At 41.5% G+C, this 20,907-nt stretch overlaps 1 protein-coding gene across 2 annotated transcripts; it reads left to right on the top strand.

Annotated features, from left to right (window-relative positions):
• Positions 1-288: 288 nt before the first annotated feature.
• On the top strand, positions 289-19,934 carry ZNF449 (zinc finger protein 449). Of its 2 annotated transcripts, none has more exons than XM_037511892.2 (5): positions 289-340; positions 8,428-8,875; positions 10,596-10,800; positions 16,460-16,573; positions 16,772-19,814. In XM_037511892.2, exons 2-5 carry the CDS (start codon positions 8,522-8,524, stop codon positions 17,653-17,655), a joined length of 1,557 nt encoding a protein of 518 aa, XP_037367789.1. In that variant the 5' UTR covers positions 289-340; positions 8,428-8,521; the 3' UTR covers positions 17,656-19,814. The 2 variants fall into 2 exon arrangements, with proteins under 2 accessions (XP_037367789.1, XP_037367790.1); XM_037511893.2 differs by lacking the exon at positions 8,428-8,875 and adding an exon at positions 8,283-8,367 and having other exon boundaries at positions 299-340; positions 16,772-19,934.
• Positions 19,935-20,907: the final 973 nt, after the last annotated feature.

Here is a 20,907-nt window from a genome sequence, read left to right as displayed (position 1 = left end):
CAGTAATCCCGTCATTAACAGATTTAAGAAGAATTTAACCCGCTCCCGTAACTCGAGGGTTGATGGGAGAGAAGCTCTCACCCGCATCAAGACCTAGAACACGCCCCGCCAATCCCTGGGGAAGAGATTTAGGACCGGAAATGGGGTGACTTCCTAAGCCACAGAATCCTGCAGCAGGCCAGGGAAAGTCACAGCCTCTCCACGTCAGCAGCCTCTGGGCCCGGACGGCTGGGCGGACGGCGCGAGGCCTGACGGGAGGTGTAGTCCGCCGCGAGCCCGCGCGCCTGCGCCCTGGGTAGTTGCACCCGGTGAGCCTGAGAGAGCCGTGGGCGCTGAGACGGTGAGTCCCGGAGCGGCCAGAGGGCGTGGCCGTCCCTGGGGCGCGGGCGCGGGTAGCGGGGCTCCCTTCGCCCGCTCGGGCTAACGCTAACGGGCTGCCTCCAGTCCTGACTAGGCGGCGGGTGTGGGGAGGAACGGCGGGCAGCGGGCCCCTGTCCGGCCCGGATCCCCTCCCCACTCCCGGCGACCCGGCCGGGCCTTCCCGAGGGGCAGCTGGGCTGGGAGCGCCCCACCAGGCTGCAGGATGTCCTCGCCTGGGAGCGCTCGGGGCCGCTCCCGCGCGCCCAGCACCCGATTTTAACCAGCTTGTAGGCTTTTAGGGACGTGCCCTCCTCTTTTCCCCCAGTACCTTTCTTTTCACACACCTCGACCCCTGGGCCTGTGAGCGCGGGTGCCTTAGCAGACTTTGGAGAGAAGCCATCAGGCCCGCGGGGAAGTTTTCCCAAAGGGCCGCTGGAGGGAAGCCCGCAGGGTCGGGCCCTGGTAGATACAGGGAAGGGTTTGGGTCAGTCAGGGGAGGGCTGCCCAGCTGTGAGGCTGCCTTGGATGAAAGGTGGGGCCACAGCCCCAACCACACGATCCTGGGTGCCCTCCAGCCACGGTGGGGGCCTCGGCTGGAGAAAAAGAAGCTTCTAGGAATCAATCCTTAGCAGCAGTGGTCTTTCTTGAGCATTTTCACTGTGCCAGGCACATTTGCTTTCCATGGAATCGGATCCGGATCCGGATCCAGGGCGGGGCATTTTATGAAGTAGATACTGTGGTTATGCTCGGGAGGCAAAGGGAAGCACCAGGGCAGGGTTGCACAAGGTTATCCAAGTCTAAAAGATCAATCGGCTGCCAAGTCCAGGATAAGGTCCGGGTGAAGAGGAATATGGGACAGAAAGTGGATGGTGGGAAGTCAAGTGGGTTTTTTACTTGTCCCACTCCAGGAAAGGGGACAGGTACCCGAGCTTTTCAACAAATACAGGGAGAGGACCTAAAGCAGGTGGGCAGGTTCCGCCTTTGTCACCTGTGGAGACATGCATGTGACGGTTAGGGATAGAAATTGACTCTCCCCCAGCCCCCTGAGAAGCACAGCTGCATCTCTGCCACCCCACAGTACAGCTGGGCCTATTGCTCTGTTTCAAGGACCAGATAAGGTCTAGCAGGTCTGGGAGGCCTGGGAAGAGTCTTAACTACAGTTTTCCCCAGACTCCAAAAGAGGGAAGGAGGGAGGGGGAGTTTCAGTTAGTCCCCGAATTGGAAAGAGGGATGGGAGCAAAGAGGGACCCCTCTGAACCCAGAAAGGAAAATCCTTGAAAACCTACCGCTTTACTGGTTGGCAGAAGGGGGGGGGGGGCTCTCCCACTTTCTTGAGATGCCCACTGCTTGCAGTTCTCTGTCCTATGGCTTTCTAATAAACTTTGTTGCTGGCTCTATCCTGGTGCTTCGTGAAATTCTTTTCTTGAGAGACACCAAGGACCCTCGGGTGTCAAGGTCCTCAACATGTGACAGCTGTGAAGGGATGTTTGCCCATGCATTTTTCACCAAATCCCCAAATTAAGTCCTATCAGCATTCATTGAAAGCAAAGGACAGTTAAGTGGTGAACTAAGCTGTGCCCTGCTGGTCCTTGCTCTCTTCTCCATTCTCCTTTTTTTCCTCTGGCTTTCTGTTCTACTTCTGACCATCTCAGGACATAATCTCATCTTACACTTGGATGGTAGCTTCCTGGTTTTGGGGTAACAGGAAAGCCCACACCATGCAGATTCAAACCTCCTTGGGTGGGACCTCACAGTCCTCTTGGAAGGCTGCCAGGGGTTACATCCCTGTGCTGAGCAGGAGTCCCTGAGGCCACTCTGTTCACAACCCCCTTCTTCCTTACTAACTACCTTAACCCCTCTGCCCCTGGTTTGGATTTCAGGGAATATGGGGCCCAAAAATCCTCTCACTTGTTTTCCTACAGGCATATTTGGAAGGCTGGTGTCAGAGATGGAACTGTCCTTTCTGTGTTTCCACCAGTCTCTCTCAAGCATATTTTCTTGTGGCTGATTCCTTTTGAAAAGTTTTACAGTCACCTCCATGACTCACATCTTATCACTCTGCTCCCTGGCCTCCTCTCACCTGTCATCTTTGCCTCTGCCCTGGCAATCTTGGCACTTAAATCCTCTTCTCCTTTGTTCCATGTGAGCCAGTAGAATTCGAACAAGGCATTTCTGGAACAAAACCTTCTTTCTCTTACTTAACTTTCTTAATGCCCAGAGTCATGGTATACATCCAGGAGCCCCTTCTCTTATAGTGGGACATCGTCTACACAGGTCTTATCTCTCTGGTACCCCAGGTAGGTGCAAAGAGTGGACACCAAAGCTTAAAGGGATCCCCTTGAATGTGGGGCCAGGCAGAGCCCCCTTGCATGCAGGGCCAGATAGGGAGAGAAACGACTTGTCTTTCTCCTTCAGCTCTGGACAATGATCCCATCCCTACTTTTAGGTAATGGGAAATGTTTTATTTACACCAGAAATTTACCCAGAAATTTACCCGTGGGCTGTATTATTCACCATTAATCAGTTAAATTTAGATTCTTTCAAGAAAAATTCATCTTTCTCTATAATGTGGCCTGGCCACGAGACACATTGAAGGATGGTAAAACGACCTGAGAATGGTATCTGAACTTGAACACTATTTTATCATTGAATCTTTACAGCCTAGGTTGGGAAAGTGTTCAGAACTGGCTTATGCACAGTTTTTTTGTTTTTTTTTTTTAAAGATTTACCCATTCATGCATACAAGAGCTGGGCACAGGCCAGAGGTGTGGGGGGTGAGAGGGTCCACCAGAGACAGAGTTGGGAACAGAACTGGCAGACTAACCAAAATACACTGCTGAGGGGAGCAGCAGGTGAGACGGTAGAGGTCTGCTGCGCCATTTGGGTTGCTCCCTGGCGGGCCGGGGATCGAACTTGTGCTTCATAGGCTTCGGATTGCTTCATGGTACAGTGCTTAACCCCTTGCGCCACCAGGGAGGCCCTTATGCATAGGTTTTGAGTGGCAATCAGGTATTGACTTTAAAATACAAACTCGGTAACAAACATTTGGGTAAAAATCTTTTGGGGTTTGAGACAATTAAGAAAATATTTGAAGTCACTTTTTTCCGAAAATCCTACTTCTCCCCTTCACTTTCCTCTCAGTTCCACTTCCTTATGGTAAAGATAATAAAGCCCCATTATTGTGGTGATCCAGGCAGGAGGCATGAGTGTTATGATACTAATCATTTATTGGAATGTAACATCCCAGGAGAAAAAACTTTGCTACAGAGACTAAAGAAAAAAAATCAAAAACAGAGTCTTTAAATTCAAACTGCTAGAACTTTTTATCTCGACTTTGCACTTTTATCATGAGTTAAGGATAGTGGTTAAAAAAATTAAAAATCCATATAGCAAATAGGCACGGAGAACAAACCAGGAATAAGAAGGTATTTTCTGGATTAAAATATAAGGAACAAAAAGACATGAGGTTTATTTTGGTAACGAAAAGAAGCAATATAGCATGTCATAAAAGGTCCATGAAAGTTGATAAAAGTTTATGGAATGAGGGTAAGAAAAAGAAAGATTTCAAATATTATGATTTATTGATGTCAGTTTCACTGGTTTGAAATTCTATCCTAGGAAAAGCTAAAACTGTAATCATTTAGGTATTATGTCTTTCAATCTAAAGGAATAATATAACAGTTCTTATAATTGTTTGCAATTTAAGAATTAGAAAACCAAGATTTTAAGAGTTAAAAGTTCTAATTAAAGGACAAAAATATTTTAAACTATTGTCAATAAACTTTAAGTAATCTTAAAATCTGGGACTTCAGCTAAATTGTCTTTAGGTAAAGTCTCATCAGCAAGAGTTGAACTTTATTAAAAATATATTTGCATTTTGAGTCATTGCTGCTCTGTTTGACTGGATAATTAAGTATGGTTTTGTGGTAATCTGTATGAATGTTTAAACTTCCCCAGAATCAGAATACTAAAAGTCTTTAATTAAAAAGGAAACTATTGGACATCCGACAGGAACTCCTAGGTAACATTCCCCTAGGAGGAAATTGTTCCCTCCTTGTGGGAAAGATAATAAGCAATGAACTATAGGGAAAAACTTCAGGGAAGCATTGTCACATAAGGAAAAATATTTAATGTGGCTGACTATTAATAAAAATGTCCAAAAATTATATCAAACTTCTTTGAAAACCTACTACATTCTGATATACTATTACTGGTCATTTCTGAGTCTTGTTCTGAAATACTGTATGCCACCAAAAGTTGAACAAACTTTCTTGTCAGTTGCATTATAATCAGATCTTTAATTATGGGCATTTTAAAGTCTTATGCCATTTACAAAAAATACTTATTCTAATGTTTTGTTTTCAGAGCATTTTGCAGGAAAAACACTTTGACTTTAAAATTCAGATTTATCATGGATCTGAAAATAAAGTGCAAGTTATAAAAAGGAACTGGATGCATAATAGTTGCTAACAACAGGTTAAAATAAAGATGAATCTAAATAAACTCTAAAAAATTAAGAAAACTTTTTCTTCTTTTTTTTTAAGCTATGACCTACAGCCATGGTTAATTACATTTTTTTGTAAACAGACCTGAGCCTTTGCTTTTCTCTCCCTGACACCTTAAAACTTTCACTAAATATTCTGATATCTCATGGTTATTTGTTTTTGTTTTTTGCATAAATCCAGTAAGATTCTTTCTCCCCTCTCTATAATAGACAGCTGGAAACATGGTGTTTTACCAAGGCTTTGTCTGGAATATTATGTTTTCAGGAAGCAGATTAATTTCAAAGCCAACAAAGAAATAACCTGGGACCTCGTTAAGGAGTATAGCTGGTCTATTGGGAGGTTAAAGAAGGTCACCTTTGGCAGGCTCAGAAACTATAGGACATCTTGGAAACCTCAAGAGAAGAGAAATTTGTGCAAAGATGCTGGTATTACAGACAAAGTGTGATGGTGAGACCTTGGCCTGGTCTTAAGCCTTAACAAACTGGCTGTTTAAGGGCTCTCAATCTGAAGTTCCTTATAATGAGGTACAGCAAAGCAAAATTTAAAGGTCTGCATGGTTATTTCTATTCTTGCTGAATTTATGTAAATTGGCCAAGCATATTTAAGATAGACTTGGCTTGCAAATAAATTAATTTTGTTGTGATAAAACTAGTGTGAAGACAGAGAGAAAACTATATTTCAGTAATATACATTTTTTTGTAGACATCAAGTTTTCATGCCTCTTAAATATTTTGAGGTTTTGTAAACCTGTAAACTAGACAGGAAATTCTTTGCACAAAAATCTAGTTATATAAAATAATCAAATAATTTCTACGTTGTAAAGTTTTTTTTTAAGTTTTTTCCAGATTGGCCATTGCCCCAAATTTCTCAAGATTTAAAAAAAAAAAAAACACTTAAAGGCAGAGGACTGTAGTGGAGGCTAAATTATTAAATCATTCTCAGATTTTAAAGAACACAAGAAAAGGGCCTCCCCTGGTGGCACAGCGGTTGAGCACTGGGCTGCGAGGCTGCCCGCAGCCTCTGCAGCTCCTGTTCGTTCCCCGGCCTCAGGAGAGGGTTCCACAAAATAAATAAATAAATAAACAGACAAACAAACAAATAAATAAATAAAAGAACACAAGAAAAAAAAATGATTAACTTTTTCTCTTTGAGATTTGTATTTACAGACAAGTAATACCAGCAACCTTGAGCTGAGCTCCAGGGTTGTGTGGAAACTAAAAACACAGAAAAAAAACCCAGCCTCCTAGAGGTGGGGCAGTATTAAAACACTGAATCCTACTCTGGACTCCTATTATAAGCAGTCTTTTCTAATTGGTTTGGATAAATTAATGGACTCATTTAGTCTTGTGGCTACTGTTAGTGAAATATGCTTATCACTTTTGATCTTTGACCCTTGCTTCTTAAATCACTTAGTCCCCTTCTCTAAAAGGTTGAAGTTCAAGTGGTGTCAAATCCATGGAACTGGCTTACAAAATAGTCATCTTGGGTTTATCTTTTGAATGGTGCCTTTTAAATTTATTAAGTATCTCTTTCAGGATGCATAGTATAGATGATTGTCTTACAGGACCCTCAAACTGCCCCACTCTTGATGGGACCTAATGTGAATGCCCAGTTCTTCAGTTAATATCCTAGGGAAAGCCTAGGGACCTCAGAGCAGGGCCCACAGGCAGGGACACTGCCCGTTCCCAACAGGAAGAAGCTTCAGCAGATTAGACCTAGTCCCTTCACACCTCCAAAAGATTTTGGTCCTTTGTCTCCGGAGGGGGGAATGTTAGGTATAGAAATGGGTTCTCCCACACTCCCCCAGAGGAGCACAGCTGCATCTCTGTCATCCCACAGTCCAGCTGTGCCTATCGCTCTGTTTCAAGGATCAGATAAGGTCTGGGAGGCCTGGGAAGTCTTTTTTAATTTTTTTATTTATGCATGCAAGAACTGGGGTGTAGATCAGAGGTGCAGGAGGGTGAGAGGACTCACCAGAGACAGAGTGGGGAGCAGAACAGGCAGACTGACTGAAATACACTGCTGAGGGGAGCAGCGGGCAAGACAGGAGAGGTCTGCTGCGCCATGTGGGTCAGCTCCCTGGCTAGGGATCGGCCTAGTGCTGCATTGGCTGGCAGTAGCTTGATAGTGCTGAGACTTAACCCCTGCGCCACCAGGGAAGCCCTACCTGGGAAAAAAGTCTTAAGTACAGTTTCTCCCAGACTCCAAAAGAGGGAAGGAAGAAGGGGGAGTTTCACTTAGTCCCCGAATTGGAAAGAGTGATGGGAGAAAAGCATGCAGAATGAAGAGGGAACCCTCTGAACCCAGAAAGGGAAATCCTTGAAAACCTACCACTTTACTGGTCAAAGCGGTTCTCCCACTTTCCTACTGACTGCCCACTGCTTCTTGCAGTGTTTGGGCTTATCATTTCTAATAAACTTTGTTGCTGCCTTTATCCTGGTGCTCTGTGAAATTCTGTTCACTAAGGACCCTCAGCTGTCACGGTCCTCAACATGACCAGCTCTATGACCACAGGGAGGGCACTAAGGACATCTGCATGTTGGTTGGAGACTTGAGCCTTGCAGGGGTCTATGGATCGAACCTCATCACCATTTCCCTGGCACTGACTTTGTGACCTGGGACGATGTGTTCAGTTCCCCTGAGCTCAGACCTCAGTCCCCTCATCTCTATTCTGTACCTCTGGTTAGTCCTCACCTCCTGACACTGGGTGGGGCTAAATGAACCCCAAGGGGGGTTAGAACAGCCCCAGCACAGAGCAGGATAAGTGGGATAAATGTCCTTCCTTATGAACGCAGACCAGAGTCCCACTGCCTGCCCAGTTGCTGTGTCATTGTCTCATGACACAGCCCCTTGGCATGCTATTGCAGCATGAGGGTCAAGGGATGTTGGCTGAAGTGCAGGCACCAGGGGAAAAGCAAGAGGGGCTGATCATTTGCTGCTGTTGCAGAGCAGGGCTCTAGCCTAAGAGTCTGTGACTGAAGGTACTCAGAGTTGCTCAGAGCTACATGGACTTTCAGGGTTATTCACCAGTGTTGTGTGCATTGCTGCCCCATTTCGCTTGTGGCTTAGCAATCTTCAGAACCACAAGAGAATTGCTGCTAGCCTGGGAGTGGGGGTAAGGCCGGCACATTCCTTGGGGGTCATGGAAGTCATGGGGTTCTAGCCGGGGGTCCGTGGAATTCTGGAAGAGCTGTCCACTAGAGAATTCTGCAAGAATGTCTGCTGAGCACTGGGAATGTGGCTCATGTGACTGAGCTACTGAGTTTTCAGTTTTGATGAATTGAACCTGAAAGTGTCACAGGGAACTAATGTCTACTGTATCTGACAGCACAGTTCCAGAGGGTCTGTGTATGGTCTTGAGCATCATGCGGATGTTTTTGAAACTGGCTGCAGAATTGTGTGTGTGCATTTTTCTAGGAAGAGAAACCAGATTGTCAAAGCCACCAAAAAGAGAATGAGCGGCTGCTTTAGGGCTTTGGTGAAAAGTAAGCAGGTTGAGGGGGTAAGTATGCCCTCTGGTAACCACTCCTGTTTCTCCTTTCTCATTTCTTCCTGTCCTCAGCTGTAGGTGGCTCCCCCTGACCTCTAAAGAAAGAAAGAAATTGGAGTCTGAGACTTGAGGCCCCAGAGAAACTGTAGACTGCCAGCAGGGGGCGATGGCTGTGGCCCTGGGTTGTGCGATCCAGGCCTCCTTGAATCAGGGCTCGGTGTTTCAGGAATATGATACTGACTGTGAAGTCTTCCGTCAGCGCTTCAGGCAGTTCCAGTACAAAGAAGCAGCGGGGCCTCATGAAGCTTTCAACAAACTCTGGGAGCTGTGCTGTCAATGGCTGAAGCCAAAGATGCGTTCCAAGGAACAAATCCTGGAGCTGCTAGTGCTGGAGCAATTTCTAACCATTCTGCCCATGGAAATAGAGACCTGGGTGAGGGAACATTGCCCAGAGAATAGAGAAAGAGTTGTGTCACTGATAGAGGACTTACAGAGGGAACTTGAAATACCAGAGCAGCAGGTGAGAAAAGTTTGGGGTCTTGGTAATTAGACAAACAGAAGTAGGAGAGACATCTTGTATTAGATTAGACATGCTATAAGTGAACCCCAAGATTTCCCCTCAATTCACCTCATTTTTACTTCAGATGGAGTTAGCAGTATGGGCAGTGATTCTCAATTAGTAAACTCAACTCCTTTTATTTTTTTAAAGATTTATTTACATTTATTTATGCATAAAAGCACCAGGCTATAGACGCAAGGTATGGGGGGGTGGGTGAGAGAATTCGCCAGAGAGAGAGTGGGGAGCAGAACAGGCGGATCTACTGAAATACACTGCCAAGACTTTAACCCCCGCACCACCAGGGAGGTCCTCAACTCCTCTTCTTTAACAAATATTTGATAATATCTTCTTTAGTATCCTGAAAGTTGATTATGGATAATATAACCTACTTAGCTACAGAAAGTTGAAAATATCAATATAAGTGCTTTGTGGTCTATAGTCCAAATGCAGCCCAAGGCCTGTTTATAGCCCATAAGCTCATAATGGTTATGAACTTTTAAAAGTTTGATTACAAAAGGAAGAGGAAAAACAAAACAGGCAATAGACCAACATGATCTGTAAAGCATAAAATATTTATTCTCTGGCTCTATGTAAGGAAAATTGCCAGTCCTGAATCCAGTAGAGTCTGGATGGATATCTAAGCAGGAAGAGGCTGGCAGTCGATTATGAACTAACAAGCATTCAGCAAGTTTGAGGATGACCACACCAGAAGACTTGATGTCACCAGGGAAGGTGACAGGCTGCATGTAGGCTGAGAGAGCCCCCACTCGGAGCCAGGTTGCTGGTGGACATGTGATTTCCAAAGTGGAGGTTTAAGCATTCCTGTGAATTTCAAGTTTTGCAAAATTTATTAAAAAGAAAGGAATAATTTTAAGTTTATGAGTGACAGTGAGGTTGTTGACAGGTTCTTTTTACCTGTTGAATACTGGGGGTGGTGTGTTCCACAGTCGTTAGGGACCTCAGCGGTTCCGCACTGTGAATTATAATCCCATGTCCAGCCCACTAAATTCCAGTGGCCACCCCCAACATCATAGCCCAAGTGCCCCATGAGGACAGACACTGGCCTGCGTTCAGAACCACCTTGCACAGCCTCTGTTGGGGGTGAGCCATAGCTGAGCACAGGGCAAATTCTTTGGGACAAGGAGGAAGTGCTTCTGGGTGGGTATGAGGGACACTCAGCCTGTGTGTTGATGGGGCTCTGCTGTTAGACCATCTGAACAGGAGGCTCCCAGACTTTCTGGACCCCCCTAGCATGGAATGAGTTCATGGTTTTCCTGTCTTTGTCTGCCTTCTTGGTTTGGTTCACCATGTGAGATTTTAATCCGAGTGGTCTAATCAGGCACTACCCAGTATGGTAGCTCTAGCCAAGGGGGGCTCCTGAGCCCTAGCAACATGGCTAGTCCAAAGAGAGGTCTGCTCTGAGTGTCCCCCCATTTCAGAAGACTCAGTGTAATAAATGAAGTAAGTGAACTCTCTCAATAATTGCTAACTAATTACACTCTAAAGCTATGGTTGCTAGATATATTGTGTTAGATCATACGTGTTCAGATTGATTTCAACTGTTTCATGTTTTCATCCTATGGCTACCCCCACATGTAACATGACAGGGTGGCTGGCATGAAATTCTCCTGGGCAGTGCTGGTGTTGATTTTACAGTGATGAATTCTGGCATTTCCCCCAGATCGATAGCCAGGAAATGTTCTTGGAAGAACTGGCACCAGTGGGAATGGAAAACATTCCACCAAACATGCACCTGGACTCAGCCCCGCTCCAAGTGATGGGAGCTGCCCCAGAGGCTGCAATGGCAGAGGCGTGGATGCCACAGGCAGGGCCTCAGGAGCTGAACTACACAGCTGCTGGGGAATGCCAGCCCTTTCCAGACCCGGGTAAGACAAGGGATTCAATTCCTTTCATTGGTTTCTGTTGTAAGAGCTCCAGAGCTCTTCAGGGCTGGGGCTGGGCACAGACACCAATTAAGCATTGAAAATCGTCCTTTCTGATAGAGGGGGGGGGACATCACTGTGGGACTAGCTGGGCACCAGGACTGTTAGGTGCAGAGGCATTAAGAATCCCTTAAGCCAGTGACTCTGCTTAAATAATGTTTCTAAGAATCATTATTTTCTTTTCAATATTTTTTTCAGTGTAGTAAAATACATACAACCTTAAGAATTGCCACTTAATGATTTTTGTGTGTACAGTTCAAATATATTGAAAACATTTTTAATGTGAAATCTTTACCGCTGTCCATCTTCATAGCTATTTTCATCTTGTCAAACTGATACTGTATGCCCATTTAATCAAGAATTCCCCATTCTCACCTTCCCTGTATTCCCTGGTTACCACCATTCAATTTTCTATCTCTATAAATTTGACTGCTCTGTTTATCCATTAAATGCAGTCTTACAGTATTTGTCTCTTTTGTGACAGGCTTATTTCACTTAGCGTGGCCACCTCAGTTTTTTGATGTGGTAGCATATGTTAGAATCCGTCCTTTAAAGTTTGAAAAATATTCCACTCTGTGTGTGTGTGTGTGTGTGTGTGTGTGTGTATGTGTGTATCATATTTTGCTTATCCACTTTTCATCAAATATACATTGGGTTGCTTCTAGATAGGCTATCATGAATATGAGTGTACAAATATCTTTTTGAGACCCTACTTTTACTTTTTTGGGTATATAATCACAAGTAGAATTGCTGGATCATATGGTGATTTCATTTATAATATTTGAGGAATTTGCAGTCTTTTCCACAATAGTTGTACCTTCTCAGATTCCTATCAACAGTGTACAAGGGCTCTAGTTTCTCTACATACTCACCAATACTTGTTATTTGTTTGTTTGTTTTTTAAAGATGTATATATTTATGCATACAAAACTGGGGTACAGACCACAGATGTGGAGGGTGAGAGGATTCACCAGAGACAGAGTGGGGAGCAGAACAGGCGGATCTATTGAAATACACTGCTGAGGGGGGCAGCAGGTGAGACCGGAGAGGTCTGCTGTGCCATGTGGGTTAGCTCCCTGCCAGGGGACGGAACTCACACTGCGGTGGCTGCTGATAGCTTGATAGCTTTGAGACTTTAACCCCCGCGCCACCAGGGAGGCCCCCTGTTTTTTTTTAAAGATGTATTTATTTATGCATACAAGAATGGGGGTACAGGCCAGAGGTGTGGGTGGTGAGAGGATTCACCAGAGACAGTGGGGAAGAGAACAGGCAGATTGACCAAAACACACTGCTGAGGGGAGCAGCAGGCGAGTCAGGAGAGGTCTGCTGCACCATGTGGTAGCTCCCTGGCCGGGGATAGAACTCATGCTGCAGTGGCTGTGGTTAGTTTCATAGGTTGCGTCTCAACCCCTTTTGCCACCAGGGAGGCCCAGGTTTTTGTTTTTTTGATAGTAACAATTTTAATGGATGTGAAGTGCTATCTCATAGTTTTGAATTGCATTTCCCTAATGGTTAGTAACATCTTTGCTTGTACTTATTGGCCATCTGTAATCTGATTGGAGAATGTCTGTTGAAGTCCTTTGTACACTTTTGAATTGGGCCATTTGCTTTATTGTTGTTGAATTCTAGATTTCACCATATTCTGGATATTAATCCCTTATCACATATATGATTTGCAAATATTTCCCCCATTCTTTGGGTTGCCATTTTACTTTATTGATAGTATCTTTTGATGAACAAAACTTTTAAATTTTCATTAATTACCCTGTTTAGGTTTTATTTATTTATTTATTTATTTTTGCCTATGCCTTTGGTGACATCATTGCCAAGTCCAAAGTCATGAAGCTTTTGACCTCTATTTTCTTCTAAGAGATTTATAATTTTAGGTTTTACTTTTAGGTCCTAAATCTACTGTGAGTTAATTTTGTATATGGTGTTAAGTAATTGTCTAACTTCACTCTTTTGCAGATGTATATCCAGTTTTATTAGCACCATCCATTTTCAAGACTGGCCTTTCTCCTTTTTTTAAATTAAAGTCTGAAATAACATTGGTTTATAACATTATATAAATTTCAGGTGTACATCATTATAATTCAACTGTATATTCTACATTAGAAAGTATAGTTTCCATCCATCACCATAAAGTTTATTCCCTTTGCTCATTTCACCCATTCTCCCATCTCTCTAACCCCTCCGGGTAACTACCATTCTATTCTCAGAATCTAAAAGTTTTATGTTTTTTGTTAACTTTGTTTTTTATTTTCCACATATGAGTGAAATCATATTGTATCTTTATAGGATACATACTCTTTCCTTCTATCTTTAATGTTCTTTATCATTGACTTCTTACAATTTTTTTATTTACTATTCACAATTGGTTTTTTTACTTATCTTGGTATGGATCTTTTTGCATTTAGATAATTGGGTGTTCTGCTAGATTTACGAGCTTGTATATTCAGTTCCTTCCCTCGGTTTTGGGACATTCTCAGGTATTATCTCTTTAAGTAAAATTCTCTGCTCCCTTCTTTCTTTCTTCACCTTCTGGGATACCCATTACCTTATGTTCATGTTACCTTTCCTTATGAAGTTGGATAGTTCTTATAGAGCGTCTTCATTTTTAAAAAATCTTTTTTACTTTCACCTGAGTAATTTATAGATTTTTGTCTTTGAGCTCACAAATTTCTCTTCCTTATAATCTGTTCTCTTTTCAATGCTTTCTCTTGCATTCTTCTTCATCTCATCTATTGGAATGCTGGTAGAGGTTGTGTTGAATCTGTAGATAAGTTTGGGAACTATTGCCATATTAACAACATTACATTTTGTGATGCATTAAATGGGATACTTTTCCATTTATTCAGATTGAATTTAATTTTTTCAAAACTACTATTTTATAGTTTTCTGAGTATAAGTTTTATATGGCTTTTGTTAAATATATTCCCAAGTATTTTATTCATTTTATGTTATCATCAATGGAACTGTTTTCCTAATTTCATTATATACATTGAAAGTATATAGAATTACAGTTGATTTTTGTGTATTGATCTTATATCCTGTATCTTACTTAATTGTTTATTAGTTTGAATTGTTTTAATGGATTCCTTAGGATTTTCTATATTGAAGATTATGTTACCTAAGAAAACTGATACTTTTACTTCTCATGTTCCTATATGGATGCTTTAAAATTACAATTTTTGGGCCTCCCTGGTGGCACAGGGGGTTAAATCTCAGCACTATGAAGCTATTGGCAGCCACTGCAGCACAAGTTTGATCCCCGGCCAGGGAGCTACCCACATGGTGCAGCAGACATCTCCTGTCTCACCCGCTGCTCCCGTCAGCAGTGTGTATCAGTAGATCTACCTGTTCTGCTCCCCACTCTTTCTCTGGTAAATCCTCTCATCCCTCCCCCACCTCTGGCCTGCACCCTAGCTCTTGTATGCATAAATAAATAAATCTTTTAAAAAAAATCACAATTGCCTTACAAGGGCAACTGAGCCCCTAGTATTCACGACAATACTGAACCCAAGGTAGAGCATCCATCCCACAATGGAGACTGAGTGAAAAAAAGCCACAATTGCCTAGAATTTGGTAGCTGGGCCTAGTATGAGGAATTCTGAAGTCCTGTCCCTCCTAGGAAGATACCATTCTGAATAGAAACTAGGAGCGAGGGTGCTCAGGGCTCTTGGCTATTCCTGCCTAGAATAGAACTGGGAGGATGGTTCAAGGGTTTTGGTTGAAAGACCTAAGACTCACTGTTCTAGTGAATTGTACATTTTTCAAAAATACATGGTTGTTAACTTGTTATATGACCTCAAGGCCATTTGAGAGACTTTACTGTTTGGTCATTTTTTTTTTAAAGATTTATTTATTTATCCATATATACAAGAACCGGGGTACAGGCCAGATTCGTGGGAGGGTGAAAGGATTCACCAGAGACAGAGTGGGGAACAGAACAGGCAGACTGACTGAAATACACTGCTGAGGGGAGCAGCAGGCGCGACAGGAGAGGTCTGCCTTGCCATGTGGGACCCTCGCCGGCCGGCTGGGATCGAACTGGCACTGCAGAGGCTGCAGACAGCTTCACAGCACTATACTCAACCGCCTGCATCACCAGGGGATGCGCAACTGTTTGGTTATTTATTTACAAGATTTATCAGGAAGTAGGTCTGCATAGTTTCTTGTGATATCATACCAGAACTCTAACTCCCTCACTACATTTAAATCATAAGTCAGTATTTTACACCTAAGACTTTGGTACTCTGCTTCTTTCAAGTTTCATTTTACTTCCATTTTTACTTTATGGCAATTTTCCTTTGATCTGTGGCCTCCACTTTGTTTGACTTGGGCCTCCATACCCTTTCATTTGACTCTTAGCCTTGAAATTAAAAACCTAAACATTATTGTGAATTTAGGCAGAATTTTATTTAAAATGCATTTTTGCTTCTTAAATTTAATCGATATTTGTCTATTATCCATGAAAATATAAAATGAGGTATTTTAGTCCACTATGTTTTGAAATTTAAAATTTCTCCCAATTAACAAATTAACTTGCTAATATTAAAAATACTGGTATTTAAATATCATCCTACACTTAAATGTCAGATCAATTATTTCCAACCCACACTTCATTGCAGACCAAAACACTTTGCCAAAGTGAGGAAGGGGCATGGGAAGAGAACAAAATCAACAGAGACTATAGATGAGAGGGGTGGTAGGATACATGGGGGCAGTGAATGTAGAAAGTTTTTGAGGTTGTCCTTAGACTGACAGTGAGATATGCTGAGTTATTTGGGTTAATTTCAAGAAAATCCATTTCTGGATTTCAGAGGAAACAAACATAAAAACTACTTTTGCTGGTTTCCAACTCAGTGAATTTTTTTAAAGATTTATTTTTTTATGCATACAAAAACTGGGGTATGGGCCAGAGGTGTGGGGGTGGTGAGAGGATTCGCCAGAGACAGAGTGGGGAACAGAACAGGCAGATTGACTGAAATACACTGCTGAGGGGAGCAGCAGGTGAGTCAGGAGAGGTCTGCTGTGCCATGTGGGTTGCTACCTGGCTGGGGATTGAACTCGTGCTGCAGTGGCTGTGGACAGCTTCATAGGTTGCGTCTTAACCCCTTGCGCCACCAGGGAGGCCCTCCAACCCAGTGAATTTTAATTTGAAAATCTTAACTGAAATAACTCCAGTAAAAAGTTTCATAACTCTTTCTCTTTACTTGGTACTCAACAGCAGCATTTCTCAATTTCAATATGCTAAAAGTTTATGAAGATTTACATCACATTTTAGCTCTTTCTAAGTAAATGTTATCAAAATAGATACAGAAGTAATTTAGTACATTGATTTTCAGCACAGAATTGATTCATTCTTCTTCCAGAGATTAGAGAACAGCCTTGAATTGAGCACAAAAGGATGTTTTCCTCATTTCTGTTGTGTTCTTATCTTTTAAAAAAAGACTTGTAAAAGATTTCAGGTAAAGTAATAATAGTTGAGGAGGAAGTAAATATTAAGCAACAATATGTATATATCCAAGATATCAACATGAACTTTGGAAAACCCTTTGATAACCCAAACTGCCACATTTCTCATCTTTATTATGACCAGGATATCTAATACCAAAGCTTGATATGAGCTTCCCATTGGAGAATAGAGAAGAGGAATGGGTGAAGGAACTACAGGAGTCCAAAGAAATTAAACAATTACTTGACTCCAAAATAGGTAAGTAATTGTTCACTGATACTGGGGAAGAAAGATAAGAAAAATTCAACTTTAATAAAGGTAAGGAGTTCTGCATATTCTTACTTTTTGGCATTGCCATATTTTTACTGATGGTTTCATATGCCTTTTCATTTTCCCTCATATTCCTTCCTCTATGGGACACTGACATCTGCAGCTTTCTTTTTTTCCTTCCCTCAGGTTTTGAGATTGGAATAGAAAATGAAGAAGATACTTCCAAACAGAAGAAACTGGAGAATTTGTATCCATTTATTGTCACTTTAGAGGGGAATGCTCTCCATGGTCCTATTTTGCAAAAAGACTATGGACAGTTAGAAAATCAATGGGAAACCCCCCCAGAGGAATTACCCACAGATATAACAAAACTTGTCGATTATCAGAGCCCCTCCATAGGAGAGAAACCTGAGAGCTCCAACGTAGAAGAACCTCTCAACCCTAGACCTCATAAGAAAAAGATTCCAGGAGATAAACCTCACCGATGTTCTCAATGTGGAAAATGCTTTGCTCGGAAGTCACAACTTACTGGACACCAGAGGATCCATTCAGGAGAGGAACCTCACAAATGCCCTGAATGTGGGAAAAGATTCCTTCGTAGTTCAGACCTGTATAGACACCAACGACTTCACACAGGGGAGAGACCCTATGAATGCACAGTATGTAAAAAGCGATTTACTCGGCGGTCACACCTTATGGGGCACCAGAGAACCCATTCTGAAGAAGAAACATATAAATGCCTTGAGTGTGGGAAAAGCTTTTGCCATGGATCAAGTCTTAAAAGACATCTAAAAACTCATTCAGGTGAAAAACCTCATCGATGTCATAACTGTGGGAAAAGTTTTAGTAGACTAACAGCCCTTACTTTGCACCAGAGAACCCACACTGAAGAGAGACCTTTTAAATGTAATTATTGTGGGAAAAGCTTTAGACAGAGACCAAGTCTTGTTATTCATTTAAGAATTCATACAGGGGAGAAGCCATACAAGTGTAGTCATTGTTCTAAGAGCTTCAGACAGCGAGCAGGCCTTATTATGCACCAAGTCACTCACTTTAGAGGACTTCTTTAAGAATTGTTAGGAAAAACAGGTCCTACAGAAATTGACACTAACTCAAAAACATCTTTACTACAACAGCCTGTTTGTCTTGGAAGAACCTTTTTGTTTTGGCTTATAAGAACAGCTTTTTCCCTATTTTTAAAACCAAACTTCCAAGGCATATGAGTTCAAGAGTATCTACCCACCTACTCTTGTAACTTTCCTAGCTAGATTTGATTTGTTCTGTCTCCACAACTATTATTTTTTATTACAATGAATTTTTTTGTGTGTTCTAAGCCAATTGTATCATAAATGTAAGTATAAATCATATAAATGATGACAGTCCTTTCCAGAGTAGGGTCAATACAATAGGTGATCATGTATATCTGACATGTCTATTATAGCAGCACCATAATTATTCTGCTGTCATTATTAAAGGTAAATTATATTAGTTCAAAGTTTTATCATGTCCCAAGCAGAAAGAAAGGAGACAGTAGATTTTGTCAAAAAATAAAAACGTGTCAGGAGCACAAGGATGAAGGTGGTGTTATTTTCCTGGTAAGAACTGGGTTATTTCCATGGAAATTTTTTGTTTAAAGAAGTTGGGATTTTAACCTTTTCTTTTGAATTATGCAAAGTTTGATAGTCCTCTTAGTTGGCTGTCTGTGGTGATGCTACTTAGAGCTGAATCTTAATTTGATGGTTTGTTTTGTTCACAATAAGTAAGCCTATGTGGAAGAATCCACTTGACAACTGAAATCCTACAAGTAGAATTTCATTTAATTTAAACTGGCTAAGGAACTGGTGTCCTGATTTTTTACTCTCCTTTGGCATTCAACCACTTATTTCTCAGTGCTTTATAAATTTTATCCATTCTTTAATTCAGTGTTTCCTTAAGTGTGCACCACAGAACAATTTGTTGTATGAGATTTTCTGCACATAAGTTTGGGGATCTCTTCCTTCTGTTCCCCTTTCTAGATTCACAACTGCAGAACAGCTTTTGAGACTCTCTGAGAGGTCTCCAGTAAAGGGGAAAAAGCACCTTTTTTGGCTCATTGTTTTGCAAATCTATTCGACCTCAGAACCATTTTTCATGCACACCCAATAATAACCCACAAAACTAGTATTCTGCAAATATTCCTTGAAAAACACTGCCTTAAACAAATATTTCTATGGCTATCAGTATAGTCTTGATGTTAATCCAGTTGTTTCAAGGGTGTTATGAAAAGTTCTTTAAACATATATACTTTTATGTAATACACACACACATCATTTTAAGGAGGTGAGGGGTCACTAATTCAGGTAATTTACAAGTTGCCCAGTGATTCACACCCTCTTTGAATTTTACTTATAATCAAAATCTCTCTCTCTCTCTATCTCTCGCTCGCTCACTCGCTCGCTCGCTCTCTTCCTCTCTCTCTCACTCATATACATATTGCTATTTATATAAATATTCTCATATAACCGTGATAGTGACTCAGATTTCTGTAGCAAAGAAAGAATTCTCTGTCAGTTAAAGCTGTTAATACATGAAAATATTCATTCAGCCTAGTTCCTTGTTATAAAATACAAGCTATAGGACATTCAAGTATTTTCCCTTATAAAGATACCAGTCATCCTTTCCTTAAATTAGAATTAGGGAAAGTATATATTTTTTCTATTCCATTGAAGTTCTTGGAAGTGATATTTAATATAAATATTTTTGAGGTATCTACTATGTGCCTAACAAGTCCTGTTCTAGGCTTAATGGAAATTAGTGAAGAAATTAATTCATGGGTCAGGTTCATAAAGAGTTTGTAATATCTTTAGTTAAACCAGAGTTGGGAAACAAATAAACAATGCAAGAGAGTTTGTAATTAAATGCCAAATTATATCACATGCTAAAGCCAGGATGTGTCTTTAATTCTTGTCATCCAGGTCCCTGTATGATGCTGCTATAAATGTAGGGTTAAAATTGAGATCCCAGTAGCAATAAACATGTAACATGGGAGGAGTCTGAATGTAGAGATGAAAAATACCGAATGTAATGGCTTCTCTTTTCTCTCTTGTGGAATTGCATTCAAACCAGAACAGTGCCTTAAAATGGATGTGCCCAACTGTCTGTATCTATGCAATACTTTAATAAAATGTAAATGTGTATGTTCTTCCTGCTTCAATCACATTAACTATTTGTTTGAACAACTAAGAGCTGCTTCCTTGAACAGTTGCAATAAGCACCACAATTGCCTCCTGCCCCACCCTAAGTTGGAGCTTTAGTGCTGGGTTTATGCATCAGTTTTAGCATTGAATCAGTCAATTTAGTTATTAGTAGGTTAGTTACAATTATAGTATGAGTTGCATTCCTCCCCAGCTCATCTTTATTTTTTTTTTTTTTAAAGATTTATTTATTTATTTATACAAGCACTGGGTACAGTCAGAAGCATGGGAGGGTGAGAGAATTCACCAGAGCCAGAATGGGGAGCAGAGCAGGCAGAAGGACCGAAGTACACTGCTGAGGGGAGCAGCGGGCGGCATGAGAGGTCTGCGCGCCATGTGGGACCCTCCTCCGGTGGTGGCCAGGGAGCATCTGGGGATCGAACCAGAGCTGCAGAGGCTGCGGGCAGCTTCGCAACCCAGTGCTCAACCACTGCGCCACCGGAGAGGCCCAGCTCATCTTTATTATAAATACACATCACATCACTGGATTTTACAAAGTAGAGAGCACGTATTATTCATTTATTTTTTATAGTGCCCGATATATAATAAGCAGTAGTAAATATCTATAACATTGAATCAAGAAATGTGTGACGCAGTTCTTGGAAACTTATAGTTGAACATTGCATGGATGTGTCTAATTAATTTCTGAGCATTTAGAATAGATAAGAAAAAAATACAGTACCTACATTGTATGTCATACATCCTTAATGACCTTTCAGTCAATGATGGACCACATACTTGAAGATAGTCCCAATAGGCTATATCATATAGCCTAGGTGTATAGTCGGCCATCTAGATTTATATAATCACGCTTTATGATTTCACAGTGATAAAAATGCCTAATGGTGCATTTCTCAGGTCACATCCAAGTTTTTAAGGATGCAGACTCTACCATGCAGACTCTAAAATATGTTTAGGCCCTGCACAGTGTAAGCTTTTGATGTCCACCACATTTTATTTTAATTCTTTGTTGTTTAATGATAAAAACTTTTTTTAATATGTTTTAATGTTTTATATATTAATATTTGTGAAATTCTTACTACTGAGGGATCATTGACTTTTTTTTTTTAAGATTTATTTATTTATTTA

This window comes from Talpa occidentalis, unplaced genomic scaffold (genome assembly GCF_014898055.3).
Source record: "Talpa occidentalis isolate TD23 unplaced genomic scaffold, MPIMG_talOcc4v2.1 talOcc4.15, whole genome shotgun sequence".
In the NCBI taxonomy this organism is placed as follows: Eukaryota; Metazoa; Chordata; class Mammalia; order Eulipotyphla; family Talpidae; genus Talpa; species Talpa occidentalis.
The sequence above is the reverse complement of the archived record's forward strand: the minus strand, read 5'-3'. Positions and strand labels throughout refer to the sequence as shown.